At 42.3% G+C, this 20,126-nt stretch overlaps 1 protein-coding gene across 1 annotated transcript in view; it reads left to right on the forward strand.

Annotated features, from left to right (window-relative positions):
• LOC126192643 (ribosomal RNA processing protein 36 homolog) overlaps positions 1–20,126 on the forward strand; it is an 88,597-nt gene that overhangs the window by 19,235 nt on the left and 49,236 nt on the right. The window contains exons 2-4 of the mRNA XM_049932618.1: positions 8,078–8,223; positions 8,513–8,621; positions 12,297–12,425. Of these exons, the coding sequence (XP_049788575.1) occupies positions 8,078–8,223; positions 8,513–8,621; positions 12,297–12,425 (384 nt within the window). The remainder of the gene's footprint in view (positions 1–8,077; positions 8,224–8,512; positions 8,622–12,296; positions 12,426–20,126) is intronic.

Raw genomic sequence — 20,126 nt, forward strand, 5'->3', positions numbered from 1 at the left:
AAATTGGGGATGCTGATGAGAGGAGTGTGCTTGTTGCACAACAATGCTTATCCTCACACAGGCTTAACCACCAAGGCATTCTTCGACTCATTTGGGTGGGATGTTTTGAACCATGCACCCCCCCCCCCCTCCGCCCCCCCCTCCACTCATATTCCCCCTGACTTGGTGCCTACAGATTATCATCTTTTCACCTCCCTGAAGGCACACATGAGTGAATTAAATTGTCAGTAGACGAGCAGGTGCAGAAGGAGATTCGGAAGTGGGGGAAGGAGCTGATGGAAGAATTCTTTGAGAGGGTATAAAGAAGCTTGTGCCTCAGCTCACCACATTCACTGAACCGGATGGCAGTTTTGTAGAAAAATAGTTGACAAGCGTGTCAACAATATCATCTTCTTCTTCTTCTCCTCCTCCTCCTCTTTTCCCAAGTATACTTTTCCTAAAAAAAAAATACATAAAAATCTAGTACACTTACTTTCTGAACATGCCTCATACTTCCAATTCCAACAAATAACATACAATGCCAGTCAGGATGTCGCAGTCCAATGCAGATGGGAATTACCAGTGAGTGTGTGGTTGAACTTTGGGTTTAATAACATCGGAGTGCCACAGCCCCTCTCTTTTCTTTCCGCTCCTGGGCAGAATCCACTATCTTTGGCTTGTAATACAGTGACAGGTCAGAGAATGTGCACTACATGTTTCAACATTTAAATGTGGAATCCAAAACCTGCCTCCTTATTCCTTTTAATAGAATCTACTGACACCCTAATTCCAGGTGGAGGACATTCCTAATTCCTCCCCAAAAGATTGGAAAGGATCATGTCAACTCAAGTAGTTATTAGAGTCTAAAAGATGTCAGTTACATAGGAAAGGCATTGGAACGAATAATTAACAGCCACTTAGGACAGACACTTTGATTCAGAAATTTCTTGGCTTCCTACTTTGTGGTTTCCATAGATAATGCTCCACGCTTGATAATCCAATACTACTGGAGGCAGCGATACAAAAAAACATATATATATATATATTTTGTTTTTTGCATAGGCAACACTTGACAGGAATGTTTTTCTATTACAATAAATCTAATGATACGACATGATATAGGCCTCTATACAATATCATCAAACAGCTACATGGATGGGGCAAACCATCAGAGGGTATTATAAGTGTAGAATTGCAACACACTCTGACTGACATACACAGGGAGAATCTTAAGCATTACCCTTTTTGCAGTAGCCAATAATGGTATAGTGTGTAATGTCGGGAGCCCAGTCCAATGGTCTCTTTCTGTGGATGATTTTTCGATCTTTCGTTTGTCTTCTAGTCTTGAGGTAGCTGCTCGGTAACTGCAACCAACATTAAGAAGGCTAATATTATGCGCTAGAACTGCAGATTTCAAAATTACCTCTGATGAATGTGTGTACATAAGGTTTAATTGTGTGTATCGTGAGCTAAACTCAAATATAATGCTTGAACAGTATTGCCATTTTAAATTTTATCCAGGTTTCTTTACAACAAACAAGTGTTCTGAAGCTTCTACTGATCACATTTAAACATTTTTCTTCTTACTGCCCTATGTCTTGAGTTACAGTGAGACAGCATCAAAGTTCTGGCTCATCACCTGGTTTCAGAGGCCAGTATTATTCAGGTTACAAAGCAATGAAGTTTAGATGCTTTACTGTTTGATGCAGAGGGCTTACCTCTTCTGAAGGTAACAGTAGTGCACTTAACAGTTAAATCTTCATTGACAGCATTTTGTCAAAGCAACATCCCCCCCCTGCCTATTGTAAGAGGTGACTAAAAGGAGTCTCATACTTTTCAACCCTATAAGTTCAGGTCCCAATTTATGGTTTGACCTGCCACTTTCCAAATTGTACAGTAGTGCGGGCCATATGGGGAAGGACATCTTACGTGGTGCAGGAGTTATCCATAGTGTCCTTAGATTCAATCTCATGAACCTCTTGTCACGGCTTCGCAACTCCACCTGCAATTCAAATATTTGGGCGAGGACACTTTCCAGGGTATGCCATCTTCTTTCGTTCTCTCCTGTCCTCTTTAGCCCCCATGACAATATTGGATTTCTCTGCACCCAATAACCAGCATGGTAGCCAGTCCGTTGTGGTGGGGCCATCATGTACCCATTTGGTGATAGCCTTCTGACAACAGAGGGATTGCATTGCTGATGCCTGAGCTGCAAACTCCCCACGTATGCCAAGGAGTAGATGCCTGTCTTCCTGGGGCATCAGGACTCCCAGCAACGGCCATCATGCCAGGTGGCCTTTGCTGTGGCTGGGTGGCACCCATGGGGAGAGGCCCTGATCGGAGTGGGTGGCATCAGGGCAGATGACCCGCAATGAAGCGAACTAAATCATCTCTTGCTGGTGACTGTAAGGCACTATCAATCTCGAAGAAGTGCAAGATTGAATAGAATGCTGACAGATATGACCCTAAATTGTTTCCCTCCCTCACTACACCATGGGAGGAACGTAGGGCTACAGAAAGAAGAGAGCCATATTCGCCTCGGTATTTAGTCTATAGCAGAATGGATGGGGACTCCTTTCTACTTATGAAGCTTCAATTTTTTGTTGAACATTTTGAAGACAAGTTTGGGAAAGTGACAGCACTGTCCAAGACGAGAAGTGGTGCAGTCTTGATCCAGACAGCATCCCCAGCCCAATCCTGGGCATTACTCGCTTGTGACCGGCTGGGTGATATTTCTGTTTCCGTCACTCCCCATAAAAAGCCTCATTATGGTCCACGGGGTTATTTTCCATCATGATCTCCTCTTGCAATCGGGTGACGATCTCCACGCAAATCGAGTATGGCTGGGTGTTCATTTTATCTGGCATCTTTACAGGGGACCCAAAGACAATGGGTTGCTACCGGTGCCTTCATCGTGGCCTTTGAGGGTGATTCATTGCCTGAAAAGGTCAAGGTGATAGTTTACTGCTGTGACGTTAAACCGTACGTCCCTCCCCTATGCGGTGCTGGAAATTCAGGTACATGTCTCTCTGCTGCATTTCCAGCGCCATGTCGTGACTGTGGGCGTCCACTGCATCCAGATACTCCATGTGCACCTCCTCCCACTTGTATCAGCTGTGGAGAGCAGCACGCCCCCTGCTCGCCAGACTGCATAGTATTCCAAAAGGAGTAGAAAATCATGGAGTACAAGACTCTGGACTGGTTAATGTGCCAAGAGACTAAATGTAAATTTGAACAATTACACTCCATTTGGTTGACATCCACATATGCTGCAGCTACATTACCGTCACTGTCACAAGTACCAGTCGTACCACATTCTGTGCCACGAACAGTGGGCCCTCCAGGCCTCCAGAATACATCTGCTCCCTTGGAGGTGGGAGGAAAATCTCCTTGTGTTGCTCCCAAAGTACCTACTTCAGGAGCAAGGCCCCCCCAAATGCAGGAGACATTGGTCCTCTTCCCGCAAGCCGGAGAAGCAACAGCCTCTTCCAGCTCCTCTCTTTCCCAAGCTCTCCACTAATGCCACATTGGACACTCTCCAGTGGCTAATGGAGCCAAAAGCTGCTGGACGAAGAGCTTCACGGTCTTCTTCTGTGCCTGAAGCTACTTCGGAGAAGTCCTCGCATCAAGCCCCTAAAGAGAAGCGAGAAGACTGCTAAGAAAAAGGACCCTCCGGTGGCCTCAACACCACCACTCCCTACCAGTTCTGCACCTGAAGATGAGGTGGAGATCTCAGCATCCCCTGAGGACCTGGATCTCACTGATGCCTCATCCACAATAGGAATGGATACAAATACTCAATCGGTGGCAGCAGGTGACCCTGAGGTGTAGCCTGCCTCCTTGTGTGCTTCATGCCTTCCCAGTCTCACAATAACATCATCCTCCAATGGAATTGCTGTGGTTTTTTCCACCACCTGGCTGAGCTATGGCAACTGTTAAGCTCTTTACTCCTGCTTTCTGCATTGCGCTCCAGGAAACTTGGTTCCTGGTAATGTGGACCCCTGCCCTCTGTGGCTATAGGGGATACTACAAGAACTGTAGCGACTATAATAGCATGTCAGATGGAGTTTGTGTCTATGTCCTGAACTCAGTATGCAGTGAACCTATGCCCCTTGAAACCCTTCTAGAAGCTGCGTCTGTCAGGATAAGGTCGACGCAGGAAATAACTGTCTGCAATGTATATCTTCCTCCAGATAGTGCAGTACCCCTGAACGCATTGGCTGAACTGATTCATCAACCCCCTAAACCTTTCCTACTTTTGGGAGATTTCAACACCCATAACCCCTTGTGGGGTGGCACCATGCTTACTGGCCAAGGTAGAGATGTCGAAACTTTCCTGTCTCAATTCGACCTCTGCGTCTCAAGTACTGGGGCTCCCACACATTTCAGTGTGCCTCGTGGCACTTGCTCGGCCATCGGTTTATCCCTCTACAGACCAGGACTTCTTCCATCTATCATCCATTGGAGAGCCCACAATGACTTGTGTGGTAATGACCACTTTCCCATTATCCTTTCACTCCCGCAGTGCCATTACCCTGGACATCTACCAAGATGGGCTTTAAACAAGGCAGAATGGGAAGCTTTCAACTCTGCTGTCACCATTGAATCTCCCCCACATGGTACCTTAGATCTGGTAGTTGAGTGGGTCACTAGAACGATCATTTCTGCGGCAGAAGACACAATCCCCTGTTCTTTAGGACGCCCCCAGCGAAAGTCAGTACCTTGATGGTTGCCGGAAGAGGCCATTAAAGAGTGTCGGCGAATCCTACAGCGACATAGCGGCACCCTACCCTAGAGCACCTAATAGCTTTTAAATGGGTCCATGTCCGCGTTCACCATCTTATAAAAAGACGGAAACAGGAATGTTGGGAGAGGTACGTCTCGACGATGGGGTGCCGAACATCAGATGTGTTTGTGGGTACCAGACCCCGGCAGATGTCACTGGCATTAACATCAATGGCGTGTTATCTACCGATGCAAATGCAATTGCCAAGCACTTTGCTGAGCACTATGCTTGAGCCTCCACATTGGATAATTAGCCCCCAGCATTTCGCAACCTCAAACAGCAGATGGAAAGGAAAGCCCTCTCATTCACTGAACATCACAGTGAACCCTATAATGCTTCATTTACAGAGTGGGAGTTCCTCAGCATCCTTGCACATTGCCCCGATACAGCTCCTGGGCCAGATCAGATCCACAGTCAGATGATCAAACATCTCTCGTCTGACTACAAGCGATATCACCTTGTCATCTTCACCTGGATCTGGTGCGATGGCATCTTTGCATTGCAATGGCGGAGAGCACCATCATTCCAATGCTCAAACCTGGAAAATACCTGCTTGATGTGGATAGCTATTGGTCCATTAGCCTCACCAACATTCTTTGTAAGCTGTTAGAACATATGGTAAGTCGGTGGTTTTGTTGGGTACTGGAGTTACGTGGCCCACTGGCTCCATGCCAGGGCAGTTTCTGCCAGGGTCGCTCTACCACTGACAATCTAGTTTCCCTCAAGTCTGCCATCCGAACAGCCTTTACCAGATGCCAACACACGATTGCCGTCTTTCTTGATTTACGAAAAGCTTAGAACATGAACTGGTGACATCATATCTTTGCCACATTATATGAGTGGGGTCTCCGGGGCCCCCTCCCAATTTTTATCAAAAATTTCGTGTCTCTTCGTACTTTCGATGTCCAAGTTAGGTGCCTCCCATAGTTCCCCCCATATCCAGGAGAATGGGGTCCCTCAGGGCTCTGTATTGACTGTATCTCTATTTTTAGTGGCCATTAACAGTCCAGCAGCAGCTGTCGGTCCGTCTGCCTGTATGCAGACAACTTCTGCATTTCGTATTGCTCCTCCAGTACTGGTGTTTGTGAGCGGCACCTGCAGGAAGCCATCCACAAGGCACAGTCATGGGCTCTAGCCCACAGCTTCCAGTTTGCTGCCGCGAAGTCATGTGTCATGCACTTCTGTCAGCATCGTACTGTTCATCCGGAACCGGAACTTTACCTTAATGACAATCCGTTCCCTGTAGTGGAGATTTATTGATTCTTAGGACTGGTTTTCGATGCCTGATTGACTTGGCTTCCTCATCTTTGTCAGCTTAAGCGGAAGTGGTGGCAGCATTTCAATGGCCTCCACTGCCTGAGCAACACCAACTGGGGTGCAGATCGCTCTACACTGCTGTTCAATCCCACCTTGACTATGGGAGTCTGGTTTATGGTTCGGTGGCGCCCTCAGTGTTGCATTTACTCGACCCAGTGCACCACTGTGGCATTATATTGGCAATGGGAGCTTTTAGGATGAGTCTGGTGACCAGCACCCTGGTGGAGGCCGAGTATGTCCATTGAAGGTTAGGCGTGCAAAACTGCTCACCAGTTACGTTGCACCAATTCGTAGTTCTCCTGAGCATCTGAATTACTGTGACCTTTTCCCAGCCACGGTGGTTCATCTTACGCATTGGAGGCCCAGGTCAGGGCTTAAGATTGCGGTTCGCGTCCAATCTCTTCTGTCTGAAGTTTGGTCCTTACCATCTATACGTGAGGACCATTCACTTACACCTCCATGGTGTACACCGAGGCCATAGCTTCGCCTGGACCTTTCACATGGTCCTAAGGACTCAGTTAACCCCGCAGCACTCAGCTGTCACTTCCTCTATCTTCTTGACATGTACCGGGACCATGAAGTGGTTTACACCAATGGCTTGATGGCTGATAGTCACGTTGGCTTTGCATATGTCCATGGAGGACATATTGAATAGCACTCCTTGCCAGATGGCTGCAGTGTTTGCACTGCAGAGCTAGCAGCCATTTCTTGTGCTGTTGAGCACATCTGCTCATGCCCCACGTCATTTCTTCTCTGTACTGACTCTTTGAGCAGCATACAAGCTATTGACCAGTGCTATCCCCGCCATCCTTTGGTACCGAACATCCAAGAGTCCATCTATGCCCTGGAATGGTTCAGTTGTTCCATAATGTTTGTCTGGACCCTAGGCTGTGTCGGAATCCCAGGAAATGAACTTGCTGACAGGCTGGCCAAACAGGCTACATGGAAATTGCTTCCGGAGATTGGCATCCCCGTAACTGACCTCGGTCATTATTACGCTGCAAGGTTTTTCAGCTTTTGGCGACAGAATGGCATAATCTCAGTATGCACAACTAACTGCATGCCATTAAGGAGACTACGAACATGTATAAGTCCTCCATGAGGGCCTCTTGAAGGGACTCTGTGGTTCTCTGCCAGCTCTGCATTGTCCATACGTGGCTAACACATGGCTACCTCCTCCGTCGCGAGGACCCACCTCGGTGTCACTGTGGCTCACATACGACTGTCATCCACATCTTGCTGAACTGCTCACTTTTAGCTCCTGTACGGCAGATTTTAACCTTCCCAGCACCCTACCTGCGGTGTTGGGCGACATTGTGTCAACAGCAGATTTAGTTTTACTCTTTATTCGTGAGGGGGGTTTCTATCGTACCATCTAAGGGTGGGCTTTTAATCTTCTCTCCAAGGCCGCCACCCTCCCTCCATTTTAACTCTGTCACACTTCCTTTGCATTTGTTTGTCATGGTGGTCGTCTTTTCCTTACATGTTTTCATCTCGTCTTGTCTTTTTGGGGTGGACATTTCAATGTGTTGCAGAGTGGCTGGCTCATCCTCTTTTATTATTGTGATCAGCCACCCCAGACCATCTGGTGTTTTAATACCTTCTATTTTTCTTTGTGGTGTATGTTTTCCCCGTTTTCTGTTCGTTCCATTCATTTTCTTTTTAGGTGTGGTTCCCCATTCCTTTTTCCCCTTTTACTTTCTCAAACATACTTTGTGTGTTTTTGTACCTTGAGCCTTGCTTGCATCAGCAAAAAGGGACTGATGACCCTGTAGTTTGGTCCCTTTATACCCCAAACCAACCAAACAACCAATCAGAGCAGCATCACCATCAAAGCATAAATCACCACCACCACCACAATGTCTTCAAATTAACTTATTTTAGGTTTTGAAAGTTTGAATATAGAATGATATTGATTTCTGTATGTCAATTTCTTACTCTGTCATATGTCACTATGTTGACTGTTAATATGTAACAGAGATACTACTTGTATAGCTGGCCATCAGAGAGGAACTTGCATCAATGAGTTTTGAAGAAATCCTAAAACTGAAGGAAGAACTAGGAGCTAAAGTGTACAGTGAAGCTGTGTTTGGTGCCAAACGTGTCCCTAAAACTGACTTCAAAAGAGCTAATAAAAACAGGTGAGTTAAAAGGTTAGTTGTAAGATGAAAAATATGAAAGATGAGATTTATGATATGGATGTATGATAGTTATTTATATTTGTTTGTGACTATACAGTTGTCGGTATTTTTTGTGGTGATTAGCATTTTTTTTTAATTTTTTTAATTTTTTTTACTCTCACTGTAATGCCTGAAAGAGATGTTACATAATGTCACTTTTTTATTTCGTTTGATGTTCAGAACAAATTACATAATACACTTATTATTTACTCTGCTGTAAACAAGATAATTACATTTTCTCTGTCTGCAGGCCACGTGAAATGTCATCCAAGATACCAGTTCACAATACAAAAAAGCTGAGAAATAATGTGGGAAGGGATCCCAGGTTTGATCCGCTTTGTGGTACTTTTAATGATGAGGTTAGAATATGCTGCCTTATGCAATGAAATTTGTATATTTATATCTAAAATGCAAATCAGGCAATAGTTTTACTGAAAGTCCTGTAGAACAAGAGTAAGAAACCACCAATCATTTAATTTAATCTACAATATTAGGCTGAGAAAATTTGAGTGTATGCCAGTAAAGAATGATAAAATTTTTTCCCCTCATGTGTGGTACACACAGTGTTTCATTGAAAGAGCTGTCAGAGCTCGTGCACTGATAATGATAGAACAATGTTTTGTGTCAGTTGTGCTTGAACATAGAACATCCATGAAAAATTTCCAATTGTCCTGTTTTTTGTGAAGTCCTCTTTCTAAGTTTTCTTACCCTCCTTTATTTTTCTTCTTGAGTGGTGTATTTCTTGGTCCTTCAGACTTTCTCCTTCAAACTACAATCCACCCTAGCATGACCTCAACAACATTATTTTTACTGAAAGTCCCAACTACACCAACTTTTTTTATTTTTACTGCTTTTTTATTTTTATAACTTTGTTATTTTTACTACTTTGTTATTTTTACTACTTTGTTATTTTTACTACTTTGTTATTTTTACCACTTTGTTATTTTTACCACTTTGTTATTTTTACAACTTTGTTATTTTTACCACTTTGTTATTTTTACCACTTTGTTATTTTTACCACTTTGTTATTTTTACCACTTTGTTATTTTTACCACTTTGTTATTTTTACCACTTTGTTATTTTTACCACTTTGTTATTTTTACCACTTTGTTATTTTTACCACTTTGTTATTTTTACTACTAAACAATTTTTCTTACTTTATTTTTATTACTACAATCTTCAATAGCTGTGCATTTGAAATCAGACCTGGACATGAAGGATATCTCTATTTTTGTTATCATTATTGTTTCACTTTCATAGTGAAGAGATGTAACATTACTATTGAATATTTTGATCATAGCTTTTGTGAAAATGTTACCATTTAAAGAATTCTCTAGCCATATTCAGTACTCAAATTTTAACACCTGCCTCCCCATGTGTTTTTGTAACTGGACTCTTGAACTAGAAATATATTTTTAACTACATTTCTAGTAACACAGAGGTTATGTTTTAAGCTGTTGTTAACTCTCATCTCCTTAGTTTAATTGATGTTGATGCTTAGTCCCACAGCTTCTGCTGTATCCTTTAACTAACATGAGTAAGCGAGAAAATCATACACTTTTCTTCTGTATTCCAGAGCTACTCTTAAGGGCTATATTTTTAGCTTTTCCTCATGGACAATATGGTGTTCATGCCACCGTTACATTCATAGGTAATGATAGTTAACTGGGTTGGAATCTTATTTTCATTTAGTCCTCCACATAATGTCTTGTCTCAAGAATCAGATGGCTGTAAAGTCTCTGAATGCCAGATGTAAACTTTCCTATTTACACACTCATTTTTGTAAGTTAACGGATCTCACGTTTCTGTGAACAACAAATGGCATTGTGATAATGAGTGGATAAAAAGTGCTCTGGCAACAGTGACACATGCCATAGGGATACAGACACAAGGTATAGAGATGCAGAAAACATCGATTTAAAGATATTAAATATGACTAGATCATTGGCCAGCCACAGTCAAGTATGAGCTAGTCATTTATAGCACTTATCCTGAGTGATGTTTGTGTGCTGATGCCATACAGAAAATCAATATGAATGCCCTCCCAATTCCGTAAGTTTACTAAATGTCTTCTTATTCTGTAGATTAGTATTTCCTGAATGGCTCATGACAATGCCTTCCATCACCGGACAAGTGCTCTCTGGAGGTGAGCAGTGATCCTTAGGGATTGTGTTATGGCTACAGTCATTTGTCCGGGAGCATGCCATGCGTGTTAAATATTGTCTGTCAGATGAAACCTGAGTCCATATCCACTATGAAGAAAGCATATTATCCCAATGTTCTTAGAGCCCATTCATGTTTGGCAAGACAACACATCAACTGTGATATATGATATCTCTTTCTGAGAAGATTGCATCTGATCATGTTGCCAAGAATACAGATCAACCTCTCAAATCCATCAATATGACCTTACAGGAGCTGTATAGAGTATCTAGCCAGAGAAGATGCTGTGTTGGTATTGTGTTTCTGGATCCTTGAGATAATGATCAACATGAGTCCATAATCAAATTTTCTAATGCCACTGTTGAATGTTCTCTCTTCCAGGAAACTCCTCCATAGCCATGAAATTATACTATAGGAAACATTCAGCTCCCAGCAAAACTCGCACTTGACTGTGGCCGGCCAGTGATCTACCCATATTTAATGACTTTGAAATGTATTCTCTGTGTCATCCTGTTTCCCTGCAACTCGAATACTATATGCCAAATGCACACAACACTCAGTCAGAACCACTACACCCAAAACCACTGCAAACACTGACTGTTTGAAGGCGCATAAACTGTCTCTTGCTTGGATGCATGTATGTCACTTGTTTCCATGTTGTTCCACTACAGTTTAGCCTGTAAGCTACAACAGGAAAATACAAGATGAAAATAGCATGCAGTCGAGATGACACTGTTCAGCAGAAGCGTCTCATTTGCAGAAAAGCTGTGCTCATACATTGCTGTAGTTTTCTTTTATGATGGGCATTCAATAAGTAATGGAATACATTTTTTTTCTTAAGGCAGATTGGTTTTATTCGGGATTCCAGTACACCATATTATTTTACACTGTTGGCTACAACACACTATTTTCATCGTAATCTTTGTTCAGTGTGGTGGCCTTACACCACTACACCTGGAAGGACTGTATGCCTGCATTGTACCACTCCACTGGTTGATGTGGGAACCAACATCGTCTTGCATCAATAACCTTCCCATCATTTATATACTGCTTCCCATGGAGTGCAGCTTCCAATGGGCCAAACTGATGGAAGCTGGAAGGTAGGAGATCGGGGCTGTAGGGTGGAGGAGGAAGAGGAGTCCGATAAAGTTCTGTGAGCTCCCCTTGGGTGTGACTTGGCAGCAGTATCAACAGAGATGTCCAATTGTGCAGCTAGGTATTTTATTGCGATCCATCGAACACCTCAAATGTGTGTGTGTGCTCATTCAGACTTTGCAGGAGTCACAGCTTTGTGTGACCGGCCAGCAGTCAGAAGATTAGACCTTGTTGCGATGATAAGTGCCTCGCCCTGTCATTCACCACATTTTTGTTCACTGCTAGGTCTTCATAGACGATCTGCAGGTGGCTATGAATATTCGTGAGCTCTGGTGTTCCACTAAAAGAAACTCAAATGATAATGGTCTGTTTGGAATGCACCTCCAATACGAATACTGTCTTGAAGACTGTGTATAGTACCGCCACCTGTCGGAACATCGTGCAACTGTGTGGGCTGAAGCGGAAATATCTGATGAACATCTGTAACAAATTCTGTATTTTTTTCAACTAAAATTGACTGAGGAAAAATATACGTTGCATTGCTTATTCAATGCCCCTCGTAACACTGTTTTTATTGTTTGTCAGTTTTCAGTTGTCATTTTATATTTCTTAATTATTCTCCTTTTTAGCAACTATATTTTTATGTTAGTTGTCATCAAATGAATTGAATTGCATTTGTTATAAGCATTAGTTTCCTGATACAATTGGTAAATTACATATAAATTTAAATTCTATGGATTTGTCATCAAAACAGCATTTATGTTTTAATGTTACAGACTTTTAAAAATGCATATTCATTTGTTAATGAAATTCGTGACAAAGAGAAAGAACAACTTAAAAATGAGCTAGAAAAGGAGACAAATACTGCCAAGAAGGAGAAGATCAAGTACATTTTACAAAGAATGGTTTGTGCTTCTAAAACTACTTCTTAATTTTAACAGTTAAATAGGTTTAGAATTACTGACTTGCCTGGTCTCATACAGTATATCTTTCTCAACTGCACAGTGTGAAAAAAGTAACTCTTCCACTCAGTATGGACCAACATTGTGTTGATTATGTATAACCAGTATCAGTGTTCCTGAGTGGGGCTCAATGTGAGATACTTGCATATTGTAAGCAGCTGTTACAATTTGCAATACCGACTCTCGACATTCTTAATTTTTGATTGTTGCAGCTAATGACTTGCTTTTTAGGATATCTTACACTTTTTTGGTGTAAGTGTTACATGATTTTTCTTTCTACTTTACAACCATGCTTTTGTTTTATATATCCCTCAACTGAACCACTTCCAAAATTTGAACTCCATTTGAATATTCTTACAGTGCTAACTCTGAAGATATCTTCATTCATCAAGTACAAAGTAAAAACTGAATACCTGCAATGGAACTTTCCAAATGGCACCAAAAGCTTCACAAAATTTCACAAAACTAATAAAATGCAAGAAACATGGAGAATATCTCAGTATGGTTGAACTGCATAGACACAGTGAATATCAGCGACGATGCTGTATTGTGGAGAGCGTGATACAAACAATTAGAATTTTTAAAGCAATAATAGGTGGCTACAATTTTGGAAGCTACAGAAATATTGTAAAGGAAATAAATAATGAGTCAGAGGAAACATTTAACAAATGATACTCCAAACTAAGCTAGGTTTACCTACCTAAATATAAATTCTTGTTTTCCAAAACCTATAAATTGCTACAACACAGTCAGATTGTTACGACATTGTGGAAATACAATTTGATTGCACATGAAACTAATAAATATGCAGGATGATTATAAATAAAGTTAAACTTTAAAAACCCTATAGAATAACACCACTGGTCAGAATGACATCAAATTGCAATGGAATATTAACGGAGAGTGGGGGGAACTGTATGACAGAAGAAAAGAAATGGTGTGAAAATCGATCAATAGATGACGCTGTGTGTGTCAGAATACATAAATGAAAATGCCTTTCATGCACTTGACCCAATGAAGTTGGTATAAACATGCCAGGTACACGGCTTTTCCTCCTTTAGTGTCCACAATGTTCACCATGACTGTCTCAATGCAGGATCATGCTCTGCTTGTAAAGCTGTATTACAAGACTGATGACTGTGCACATGTCGCTCTACAGAAATTCCGGACACTGAAGGGCTTGAAGAAAGGTGTTGGTCCGATTGCTGCCTGGGTCTGTAGTAAATGATTTGGAAATTTGAAAAGACAGGTTCTTTTAGTGTGCAACATGGTAGAGGGAGGAAATGAATTGATTCAACATCAGTGGAAGCAGTGTTCACAGCAATGCAGGAGGAGACAAGTGGTGGTGTGCAAACGTGTAGTGCAAGGAGAATTGCCCGAACATTGGACATACCCGTGAACACATTGTGTAAAATCCTATGAAACATCCTTCTTTGCTATGCATTCAAAATTACCCATGCGCGCAAGTTGCTTTCTGTTGAGGTGCCAGCAAGAGAGACCTTTCCTTTAGAATTTCTTGCTTCCATGGAAATGCACAGTGATTGGCTGTGGAAGATTTTGTGGACAGATGAAGCCCACTTCCATCTGACAGGATATGTCAATACACAGAATTGTCGAATATGGGCAATGGAAAAACCACAGGCAAATCAACCAGTACCTCTTTTTCCTGAAAAGGCCACTGTGTAGTGCAGGTTTACGGCATCATTTATCATGGGGCCATTTTTTGAAGAGGCAGGTACTTCCGGTTCTGTTACCTGTACCGTTACTGGTAAGTGCTATGAGTGTCGTTTGCACAACCATGTCATTCCAGCTCTCCAACAGCGTGGATGTGTGGATGGGATCATTTTTATACAAGATGGCGCACCTCTGTACAATACAAATCCAGTTAAGCAGCTGCTGAAGTCCCATTTTGGAAATGCTAGAATTATCAGCTGCCATTTCCCTACAGCCTGGTTGTCTCGATCACCTGATCTTAATCCGTGTGACTTCTGATTGTGGGGCTATCTGAAAGATGTTGTGTTCAGTGTTCAGATTGCAAATTTAGCTGCGTTCAAGGCACGCATTGTGCAACACATTCTGAACGTGACCTCAGAAACACGCCGATCAGTTGTGGAACATGCTGTTTCTAGGTTTCAACTTGTTGCAGAAAACGGTGGACATCATATTGAACATGTTTTGCACCAGTCACAGAAATTAATAATCCGATTGATGATTTTTATGCAGGTTTTGGCCTCAGGACAATTAAAAACCAACGTGAGTTATGCTTTTTATGCAGTTTTTGGCCTCAGGACAATTAAAAACTGATTTCTCCCATCCATGATCTTGCCACGGTGGATGGGCTTATGTAACAGACAATATCACACCTGTACACCCATGCACACTGAGTAGTACAGTTTGTTTAACATCTAACATACATCTTTGGCATTGTTGTGTGTAATTCATTGTTCATTTGTAGTCGGCTGCGATTAAATTATCATGCTTACAGTGCCATCTATTTTTACATTTTGTAACTATTTCTTTTTCTGTTGCCATACATTTTCCTTCTTCTCCGATAATATTCCGTTGCAGTTTGACATCATTCTGACCAGTGGTTTTATTTGCACAGCGGTTTGAAAGTTTAACTTTAATTATGATCACCCTGTATAATGTGACAAAGTATCAATTGCTTCAGCAACCATCCAATCCAGAATAGAGACTGCATACTTTCTCTTGACAAACAGAAACTTCAGGAGCTTTAGTATCCATCTGAATTTTACACAGTGAGGACAGTAGTGTACTTAAAGTTATTCTGATGTTGTTGATTGTTACATTATTATCTTCAGTTGTAAAAAGAAATTTCTAATAGAGTTCAGTTTTATTCTATAAAGACTTATGGAATTAGACAATTGACCAAACATAGCTGCAAGCCCCTTTATTGAAAGTTAACAGCACTGGACACGGCAAGACTGAAGACGGACACACACACACACACACAAACACACACACACACACACACACACACACACACACACACACAAAGTAAAGCAGTCTACACAGAATGAATATGTCAGCATGTGTGATAGAATTACAGTTCTTGGCACAAAGGAACCCTAACACTTGATTTTGTAGGAAACCACCTTGTGGCCTGCATTTAGCATTTATGATGTCCTTAGAGACTGGCTGTTATTGGATACCATTATATCTTGGTAGTCTTTATGCCTTTTGTGCACTCTCCCGAACACTGCCCACATGCAGTACATTGCTTTTTGTAGTAACTGTATCGTTCAGGATAACTATATGTTCTCTTCTCTCATATCAGAAGAATAGCTGAATTTTAAGTTTGTGTCCAATCTGATAATATAGTTGGCTCAATCCCGCATCCAGCCATCCTGATTAAGGTTTTCCATGATTTCCCTAAATCACTTTAGGCAAATGCCGGAATGGCTCCTTTGACAGGGCACAGCTGACTTCCTTCTCCATTCTTCCCTAACTTGATGGCACCGATGACTTCACTGTTTGGTCCCTTCCCCCAAATCAACCAACCAACCAATCTGTGAAATTTGTGGGGAATATTTAATTGTTAATCAAAAGGGTAGGTTAATGGAAAATGGAAGTATTGTATTTATCTTAGTAGACAAGAAACTCAAATCCATTGAGATACAGAAACTACACGAGTTCATTTGGGCAAGATTCAGTATCAGGGGTGGGCATAATCTTAGAATTTGATCCTTCTGTCAACTGGTAGACTCACCCCCAGATGTAACCAAAAAGTTTAGAGAATACCTTAGTTCACTAGGATGCAAGTTCCCCAATTATACTGCAGACATCGGGGGAGACGTCAACATTCAACAATCATTTGGGATAGTTAAAAACAACTCATGACAGGAGTCACCATTCATGGTATACAGTCTATACAGGCACTGTAAATAAACTCCTAAAGAAATGGAGACTGCTGTGTGTGTAAACAAAGCTTCAAACTATAGATACGAAAATGCTCAATTAGATATGTTAGGCTGTCAGGATGGCAATGCATCAATCTTTCAGTGATTACTCTAGCAAAATACTACCAAAATATTCCTCACAAAATCTGAAGAAATTCTGGTTATGCATAAAGCCTATTAGTGGTACCAAACTTAGTCTCCAGACACTAATAAAGGAGACAGGCATGGAAATAGGAGGTAGCTAAACAAAAGTAGAAATGCTGAACTCAATTTTCTAATGTTCCTTTACGAAGTGAAATCCAGTTTAATTCTGGTACCACAGCAAATATGAGTGAATAGATATTGATGTCAGTAGCCTCGAGAAATAGGTGAAACTGCTAAAACTGAACAAAGCTTCAGGGCCCGTTGGAACCCCCTATCAAATTTATACCGAATTTTCAGCCCATTCTTACCCATAGTATATTTTAGTTTCATAGAACAAAATACAGTGCCCAGTGGTTAGAAGAAAGCACTGTTCACATCTACCCTTAAGAAGAGGAGCACACAAAACTATTGTCTGTTATTCTCCATATCCATTTGTTATAGAATCTTAGAACATATTCCGAGCTCAAATGTAATCGGGCATCTCAAACAGAATTATCTTGTATGTCACAATCAGCTTGGATTTTGGAAACATTGATCATGTGAAACCACAGTCATAGTTCTTGACTTCTGAAAAGCATTTGGCTCAATACAACACTTACGCTTATTTTTGAAAGCAGGGTTGTATGGGATATTAAGCAATTTTTCTTATTATGGTGGATGCAGCTGGTTATCTTGAATGGAGAATCAACAAAAATTGTAGAAGTAACATCAGGTGGGCCCAGGGAAGTGTATTGAGACCCTTGCTTTTCATGTTGTATATTAATTATCTTGCAGACAATATTAATAGTAATGTCAGGCTTTTAGTAGACAATGCTATTATCTATAATGAAATTCTATGTGTAAAAAGGTGCGTATGTATTCAGTCTGATCTTGATAAGATTTCAAAGTGCTCTAAATGTTCAGACATGTAAAATTTTGCTCTTCACAAAATAAAAAAAAAAAAAAATGCAGTACCTTATGACTACAATACAATATCAGTGAGTCACAACTGGAATTGGTCAACCCGTAAAGATGAATGTTTGTAACAAAAACAATATGTAGGACTACAAAAAGAATTATAACATAGGTTCGGTTTTAGGTCAAACAGGTGTCAGGCTTTTGTTCATTGGTAGAATACTAAGGAAATTTAATCAGACTGCAAAGGAGATTGCTCACAAAACTCATTTTAAACTGAAGTGTTATCAAATTAACAATAGAAGAGTGTGCCATGTAGCTGCTGAATTCCTGAAGTAAGTCCAATAAATATATTAGCATTTAGGGAAAGTACTGTAATGGCTTCCTGGCTTAAAGCAAGGTTACCAGGAAGTGTAGTAATGAACTGTGTAAGTGAAAATGAAAGTCTTCAGGCAGTAGTGAGGCACATTACCCAAACAGTGGTAAAATATTTCTTTGGATTTGTGGATATCTTGTTTCGAGCTAGCTTCAATTCTGCAGCTGTCTCAAGTGTAGCATTGTAGGGCCCTGCTTTATAGGTTATGTGAGCTTTACTCTGGAAGCAGCTGCTTGTATACCAGGAAATGGTCCCCCAGCGGGTCCAGGGATTAGAATAGGCCCGAGGTATTCCTGCCAGTCATAAGAGGCGACTAAAAAAGAGTCTCACATGTTTCGACCTTTATGTGGTGGTCTCCTGTAGGGTTTGACATCCATTTTTTTAAAATTTTCCTGAAGAGTGAGCCAGCTGGGGATGGTCCCCTGTAGGGTTTGACATCCATTTTTTAAAATTTTCCTGAAGAGTGAGCCAGCTGGGGACGGGCGCCTTAGATGGTGCATTGTGTCCATTGTGCAATGAGATCTTTAGTCCACTTTCTCGTCGTCTCATTGCAGTCCTGCCAATTCTCCATCCTCTGTGCAGTATCGCTTTCTGCGCCGTCGACGATAATGGACTTCTTAACTTGTTTGCGCCTGATATCCAGCTCAGTAGCCAGTCCACTGTGGTGGGCCACCATTTACCCTGTTGGTTGTAGCCCTCTGACCACCCAGGGATCGCTGTGCTGATGCCTGCACTGTTAACTCCCCATGTATGCCAAGGAGTAGATGCCCATCACCCTGGGGCATCGGGACTGCCTGCAATGGCTATCCTGCTAGGTGGCCTTTGCTGCGGCTGGGTGGTGCCCGTGGGGAGGGCCCATGGTAGGAGTGGGTGGTATCAGGGCGGATGATGCACAATATAGCGTACCACGTCATCACTTGCTGGTGATAACACACCAGCAGTCTCTAAGCGTTCCAAGTCTCAGTACAATGCAAGGAAGTACAACCCTAATCCTCTCGCTAGGAAGGTTTGTGCAAGTGGGAAAGATGACACATGCCAGTGGCTGAAGTTCCTAAAAGCAGCTGGTCATAGGACTTCAGGATCAACCTCAGTCCCTGACACTGAATCAGTGAAGCCCTCCCATCCAGAGAAACCCAAAAAGAAGACCCCCAAGACCAAGGGAATTGCGGTGGCACCCACACCACCGCTACCTACAAGCTCTGCATCTGACGATGGGGTGGAGATTCTGGTGTCTGCTGAGGACATAGTTCTCGCCGGACCCTCAAACACAATGGATATAGACTGCTCAGGCAATAAGACGGTGGCAGCAGGTGACCCTGAGGCGTAAATTGCCACATTGAATGCTTTCTGTGTTGGCCTCCAGGAAACCTGGTTCCCGGCAATGCAGACCCGTGCCCTTCGCGGCTACAGGGAATATTACAATAACGTAGAGAATATAATAATGTCAGGTGGAGTTTGGGTCTATGTAGTGGACTTGGTATGTAGTGAGCCTGTGCCCCTGCAAATCCCTCTTGAAGTTGTGGCTGTCAGGATATGGACGTCACAAGAAATAACTGTCTGCAACTTATATCTTCCTCCACATGGTGCAGTACCCCTGAACGCATTGGCTGCACTGATTGCTCAACTTCCTAAACCTTTCCTAGTTTTGGGAGATTTTACACTTACAATCCCTTGTAGGGTGGCACCACGCTTACTGGCCGAGGCAGAGATGTCGAAACTTTACTGTCTTAGTTAGACCTCTGCCTCTTTAACTACTGGGGCTGCCACACATTTCAGTGTCGCTCATGGTAGCTACTCGGCCATTGATTTATCACTTTGCAGCCCAGAACTTCCCCCATCTGTCTACTGGAGAGCACATGCCGACCTGTGTGGTAGTGACCACTTCCCCCCATCTTCTTGTCACTTCCCAGGCGTCATGCCCACGTAGGCGTACCCAGATGGGCTTTCAGCAAGGCAGACTGGGAAACCTTCATCTCTGATGTCACCGTTGAATCTCCCGCACATAGTGCCATCGATGTTGTGGTTGAGCAGGTAACTACAACAATCATTTCTGCAGAAGAAAATGCGATCCATCGTTCTTTGGGGTGCTCTCGGCGAAAGTCGGTACCTTGGTGGTCACCGGAAGTCGTTGAGGCGCTTAAAGATCGTTGGCGAGCTCTACAGCAACATGAGCAGCACCCTTCCCTATAGCACCTAATAGCCTTTAAATGGCTCCGTGCCCGCATTTGTATCAAAAGGCGGAAACAGGAGTGTTGGGAGAGGTATATCTCAACCATTGACTGCCATATGTCTGGATGAAGATCAGACTTG

This window comes from Schistocerca nitens, chromosome 1 (assembly GCF_023898315.1).
Source record: "Schistocerca nitens isolate TAMUIC-IGC-003100 chromosome 1, iqSchNite1.1, whole genome shotgun sequence".
Taxonomy (NCBI): domain Eukaryota; kingdom Metazoa; phylum Arthropoda; class Insecta; order Orthoptera; family Acrididae; genus Schistocerca; species Schistocerca nitens.